Source organism: Limulus polyphemus, unplaced genomic scaffold (genome assembly GCF_000517525.1).
Source record: "Limulus polyphemus unplaced genomic scaffold, Limulus_polyphemus-2.1.2 Scaffold6528, whole genome shotgun sequence".
NCBI classification, from domain to species: Eukaryota; Metazoa; Arthropoda; class Merostomata; order Xiphosura; family Limulidae; genus Limulus; species Limulus polyphemus.
In genome coordinates this window covers 20,683-27,562 of record NW_013672138.1, presented here as the reverse complement: position 1 = coordinate 27,562, position 6,880 = coordinate 20,683, and the positions used below count along the sequence as shown (strand labels likewise).

The following is a 6,880-nucleotide window of genomic DNA, read 5'->3' as shown; positions in this document are numbered from 1 at the left end:
ATTCCAAACAAACAAACAAATCAAAGCTATACATTAGGCTTTATATGTTAAATATTTCTTTTCACCAAAGGTTAAATTGGAATTAGAATCTATGACGTAGAGGCCTAATGCATTCTATGATTGACTGTACCCTCTGCTGTGGACTACATTTTCGCCTCTTCGAGGGTCATCAGCATAGCTTGGGGTAGCAAACCAAAGAAATACAGTTAGGCCTCTTACAATGGTATGTGTATATAATTTCTAAATTAATACTGTATGGTGAATTAAAAAGGGATCAAAACCCCATATAAGTTATACTGTTTTCCCCATATGTTTGGTAATAAATTAAAAACAAAGTTTTTAATGATATCTTAATTATAAAACAGGAAACAAATATGATGTTGAAATATAAATTTTAGGTAAATTAAAGAATTAAAATATTCTATTTAATGTTTAAAACTATTTTAATACCCCCTACAAACCTGTAACAAATCGGTCAGTTAAAAATGGTAGTTTATACCTGTCAGCGGAAGAATACAAATTAAAATATTCAATTTAATGTTTAAAACTATTTTTAATACCACCTACAAACCTGTAACAAATTGAGCAGTTGAAAATGGTAGTTTATACCTGTCAGCGGAAGAATACAAATTAGATGTTTGAACTATTTTATCTTCATTGAATATTTTTGTTGATGAAAGAAAGTTTTCAGCATATGCGTAAGAGTAACTATTTATTTATAAATATTTTTGTGAATATCGCAGTACCCTTTATGCGAAAATAAATTCAAAATTTATTTTATTCTAGCTCTCAGTTCGTTCTCGTAGACTACTTACTTAGTTGAAAAAAACGCCAACAACAACTGTGGACAAAGTAATAAAAGACTTGAATTATCTATACCATAATGTACCCGTTATTTTCATATTACCATTATCTGTAAGCTAAAAGTTAAGAAGAAACATCTAAGCTATTAAAATGATAAAAATGCCCCTCCATTATTGAGGATGAAGATCATGTTCAGGTATGGGAATTATGAAACTTTCTTCTTCAGGCACTAGCGATGAATCTTCTTCGTACTCGTTCGTTGTCGAGTCTTGATAACTTTCTACAGTCACTAAGCATGCACCCCTGAGACCATTAACGTCAGTGTGTGATTCGGTTCCCAAACAGCTTGCGATGGCTTCTAGATTCTCTCTTTGAACTATTTTCTTCTGAGATTCCCCCGCAACCCACCCCCCACCTTCATTCAGATAATCTTCGCTGGCGCTCCTGTTAAGTGTGTAAGAGTCCTGCTTGGATAATGCAAGTTTTTGATGATCGACCTCGGTAATAGTGGGAAGACATGGACTTGACGGCCAACCAATAAACTCACGAGTCTTTAACCCAGCAGACAGAAATCTTTCGGAAGGTAACATAGGTGGTTTCAGCAGTGCATGCGTGTCTCTATTTTGAAACTTGAAGTGTATATCTTCAGTGGTTGGCTCACTTTTCACTCTACCCAGCGTACTTTCACAGTCTTGTGGGCAGGAGGAATCGTCGAGGCTGACCCATCTAAGGAGGTGACGTCGCTTCTGGAGCGGGGACATGTTTGGCGATGGATCAGTCATACTATGTTGCTTGTTTTGTTTGAAAAGCTGGCGTCTGTGAGACGCTGTTTTCGTGGGTCTTGGAAAGCAACGACTTCCTTGCTTTGCTTCGAATCCTCTAAACTTCCCTTTGGGCAAGGGGGTTGAGGTAATATCATACATGCTAGCAGAAGTTGCTGTTCTACTACCAGGGTTGAGATTATCGTGAAGAAAATAATCGGACACAGATACACGAGGACAGGACTTCTTATTTCTAGAAGAGCAGCTGTATTGACGAAGCCAATCATCTCGCAAACTGAGCTTCCTGACTTGACCACCGGGATGACAAATTGGCTGCTTGTGGTAGTGAAGATCAGTCCCCAGAACTCGTCTCCATGACAACATTTCACCAGAAGAGTGTCTTCTCTTCTGTTGCTCTTGCACTTTCTTCTCAAACTCCTCGACGAGCATCCGAACCTCCCAATCGTTGTTTGGAGTTTTATCCTGTGAACTGTCGCTAGACTTAGAATCAGGATACAGATCCACTTGATGGTCAAAACTATCTGGTACCACACTGTGTCGTCTCGTGCTGCTTGAAGATGCTTCAACATGGACATTGTTTTTAACTGGAAACTCCACCTTCCAAAGTTCGTCTGGTTTCAGAAGGGGTTCTTGTTCCTTTAATTATTAGAAAATACAAAGACCTGTAGATTTCTGAAATTGAATGGTAATTGGTATAATTCATGCAAAATACACAAAGCAAGAAAATGAGTTAAATTACAATTTCAACAGGACGGTAGTTAGATAAAAATTGGCATGTGTTAACTGACAGAAATAGTCATTATAAATAATAAAGCACCATTAGAACATGTTCTTTAAGCCTCATTGTTGCATCATTAGAACACGTTCTTTAAACCTCATTGTTTGCAAATTTCAATTTTAGAATGTCTTACCGACACAATATACTTAAAGAAACTTACAACTTATCATCAGACTAGTTGCATAGTTATCATTATATGAAACCTTTAAAATGTTGACTCCACTCTGTCCAGACCCAAAGTGTGTTTAAAGTTTGTAACAATTGTAAGCAACGTATTCTTAGATAATTTCAATACAAGGTTTATCTACCATTGGCAGTAATAGTAGATTCTCATAATGGTATTATCAAGACTCAAACTGTTTCCAAAACTAGTTAACTAATCTCTTGGATACTCCCCACACCATGACTTACCCAACTTTGGGCCAAGCCCTACATAATCTTTACTTAGGTTTTCAGGTCACTTGAGCTCTCTAAATGCTGCTAACAGGCATAAACATAATTTTTGACAACTTCCTGGTCACGTAAACATCCTAAAGGTAACAGAAGTAAACAGCTAATATTTGATAACTCCCGGCTCACATGAACACCCTAAAGGTGTGCAACAGAAGTAAACAGCTAATATTTGATAACTCCCAGCTCACATGAACACCCTAAAGGTTTGCAACATAAGTAAACAGCTAATATTTAATAGCTTCCAGCCCACATGAACATCCTAAAGGTTTGCAACAGAAGTAAACAGCTAATATTTAATAACTTCCAGCCCACATGAACACCCTAAAGGTTTGCAACAGAGGTAAACAGCTAATATTTGATAACTTCCAACCAACATGAACACCCTCAAGGTTTTCAGTAAAGTAAACAGCTAACCTATGGTTATTTCTATTTCATGGAGTAGGAATAGGTATAAACATCGAATTTGGAAGTTTTCTAAGTATTCCCCGTATTTAAGTTATGAAGCTTTTTTTAACAGTAAGCATTTGTTATGTATACATAGTTTTTGATCTTAAAATAATTTCAGTTTAGTTAGTCCTTAAGTAATATACAGTAAAAACGAACCATATTATCACCAAACTCCCTCTTGTGATGGTCCCAAGAACTTCGACGGGACAGATCTTGGATATTCTTATGACTTACGTCCTCTAACGGCCAAGAGTAGCGTTGATCCCTTAATTTTGCTCTATTTACGTCTTCAGGATGTTTTGATGGTTGTTCCAGAACACTTTCAAATGACTGTTCCATCTTGTTTGAAAGAAATACTATTAATGTCATTTCTAGCTTCTGATGGTAGGAATAACTACTATCCCCCCCATAACTTTGATACGTTATAAAAACAAAACAAAGAAGAAAGAAAATAACAATAAATATTTAAGAATAATTTGCAAATAGAATAAGTTTGAGTAAGTAAACCAGCATTAAAACATCATTAGAGGATAGAAAAATACCAAGAAATATTAAAACTGTTAGTAATCTTAACTAGGATTGGTCACCTCATATTGGAGAGTGTTTTTTATTTTATACTTGAGAATGGTCACCTCATCTTGGAGAGTGTTTTTTATTTTATACTTGAGATTGGTCACCTCATCTTGGAGAGTGTTTTTTATTTTATACTTGAGATTGGTCACCTCATATTGGAGAGTGTTTTTTATTTTATACCTGGGATTGGCCACCTCATCTTGGAGAGTGTTTTTTATTTTATACCTGGGATTGGTCACCTCATCATTGAAAGTTTTGTTAGTTTATAATTGGAATTGGTCCCTTTATCTTGGAGAGTGTTGTTAGTTTATGTTTGGGATTGACCACCACATCTTGGAAAGTTTGTTACTTTATACTTGGGATTGGTCAGCTCATTTTGGGAGTGTTGTTAGTTTATACTTGGGATTGGTCACCTCATCATTGAAAGTTTTGTTAGTTTATAATTGGAATTGGTCCCTTTATCTTGGAGAGTGTTGTTAGTTTATGTTTAGGATTCTTCACCTCATCTTGGAGAGTTTGTTACTTTATATTTGGGATTGGTCACCTCATCTTGGAGAGTGTTATCAGTTTATACTTGGAATTGGTCACCTCATCATTGAAAGTTTTGTTAGTTTATAATTGGAATTGGTCCCTTTATCTTGGAGAGTGTTGTTAGTTTATGTTTGGGATTGACCACCACATCGTGGAAAGTTTGTTACTTTATATCTGGAATTGGTCACCTCATTTTGGGAGTGTTGTTAGTTTATACTTGGGATTGGTCACCTCATCATTGAAAGTTTTGTTAGTTTATAATTGGAATTGGTCCCTTTATCTTGGAGAGTGTTGTTAGTTTATGTTTGGGATTCTTCACCTCATCTTGGAGAGTGTTATCAGTTTATACTTGGGATTGGTCAGCTTAATTTGGAGAGTGACAGTAGTTTAAAAATGTGTTCACCACCTTATTATGGAAGGTGGTGATAGGTTATAACTGGGATTTGTCATATTGTAGTAAGTTGTTTTAGCAGGATTTCATCATCTTATGATGAAAAATATTAGTAGGATGTAACCTGGGTTAGCCATTTTATCATAAAAATATTTGTAGTTTGTAACTAGGGTTGGTTATCTTATCATGAAAAGTATTAGTAGGATGTAACCTGGGTTAGCCATTTTATCATAAAAATATTGGTAATTTGTAACTAGGATTGATAATTTTTTGTTTGTTTACGTATTGAATTTTGCTGGTCGAGAGCTATCTGCGCTAGTTGTTCGTAAATTGGAAGATAGACGAGAGGGAAGACAGCGAGTCAACATCACCCACTGATATCTCTTGGGCTACTCTTTATCAACGAATGGTAAGATTGACCATTACATTACAACTCGCTCACGGCTGGAAAAGCAAGCATGTCTGGTGATGGGATTCGAACCCATGATCCACAACTTGAGAGCCACGTGCCCTAAACACTAGGTCATGCCAATCTGGAAAGTATGGGTAGTTTCTGTAAATAGTATTTCTCTAATTCTAATTGAAAATGTCATTGATATATAACTGACATTGCAAAGTTTGTCTATTAGCACCACATCTGTAGTTAACTCGCCCAAACTGTAACCAAAGGATGACAATACATGAGGGCAAGAATGGGAGATCATAGGGTGCCACACTATGGACGTATCTCTTGAGCTTGGACGATTCTAAATAGAATCTAAATACGCCACAAGGGTCGGATAGTTCCAGGTGTGATATTAGTCTCACAGTTTGTTACTATGATGGTTATTTCCAAAATGTGTCACTAGGGGGAATGGGCAATGAGATAATCTATGTGGAGCGTCATCAGAAGCGTGGCCAATTGTGTGCAGCAAAGGTTTCGTCATGTGGTGTTGTTTAACCTGTTTGAACAAAATTATTAACATTTTAGACAAAATCAGAAACTATAGTTATAGCATTATATTAGTTTCATCATTAACGTTGTGGCCAGCTTTCTACTTTATTATTTGAATACATATGTATTACAGTTCTATTATTTGTACTGACTTGGTTTGACTTTTTGCACAAAGCTACACGAGGGCTATCTGTCCCTAATTTAGCAGTGAAAGACAACACCCTTGGGGTACCCTTTTACCAATGAATAGTGGGATTGACCGTCACATTATGATGCTCCCACGGCTGAAAGGTCAAACATGTTTGATAGACGGGGATTCGAACCCGTGACCCTAAGATTGCAAGTCAAGCACCCTAACCATTGGCCATGTCGGGCCATTATTTGTACTGAAATGGAGTGTTTGCCATATAAATCTGAATTATATAAACTAACTGTAATACGTTATTTCTAAACATCAAATAGGCAGTATGAATTGATTATGAACAATATACATAAAATTGATATTTCATTTATTACAGTTCATTGCATACTACATTGTTTCCACACATTAGTTTAACTTACAAGCTGTGTAGAAAACTTTTATAATAAACATAAAACATTCAAACTCTAGAGATAGTTTAGTTTCAATCACTTGCTTTGAAGTTTGGAAGTATATTTACCATTTATTATTATTGCTCAGACTTTATAAATAATCTATTTCAGTGTTATCTCAATAAAACATTAACATACACTACACATAACGAGACAAAAGCGTCTATTGGCTATTAAAACTAGAAAGTAGACTATTTTACACGTTCTGGAATTTACAAGTACATGTATATCACTGTACTGAAACATCTCGCCAAGGTTTATAATAAGTTATATCAACAGCCGTCAGTTCTCTAATCAGTCCGTAGTGCCCTCTATCGTTGTAAACCTTCATTTCAAAGTGGGCGATCAAGTGAAGTGTCAGTTTAAGAAAGGCTATACATCTATAATTAAGAAGAAAGGGGAGAAAGATCCCCCAATGTACAAAGTTTAAGATATTGTTACATCTCCGTTCGTTCGTAAGTTAATTTTCCGTAACTTCGTTCCGACGAAACTTTAGCGACACAAGTCCTTTCTTAAATAAAACTGGTTTATTCTCTCCGAATACAACTTTACCGATACACTTAATTTCAACAGTCGCTCTATAACAAACGCTATAA

General features: G+C 35.9%; 1 protein-coding gene across 1 annotated transcript in view; it reads right to left on the bottom strand.

Annotated features, from left to right (window-relative positions):
* Positions 1-6: 6 nt before the first annotated feature.
* Positions 7-6,880, bottom strand: part of LOC111089528 — a 27,324-nt gene continuing 20,450 nt past the window's right edge. The window contains exons 9-10 of the mRNA XM_022402206.1: positions 3,421-3,603; positions 7-2,222 (exon numbers count right to left, since the gene is read on the bottom strand). Of these exons, the coding sequence (XP_022257914.1) occupies positions 975-2,222; positions 3,421-3,603 (1,431 nt within the window). The 3' untranslated portion in view covers positions 7-974. The remainder of the gene's footprint in view (positions 2,223-3,420; positions 3,604-6,880) is intronic.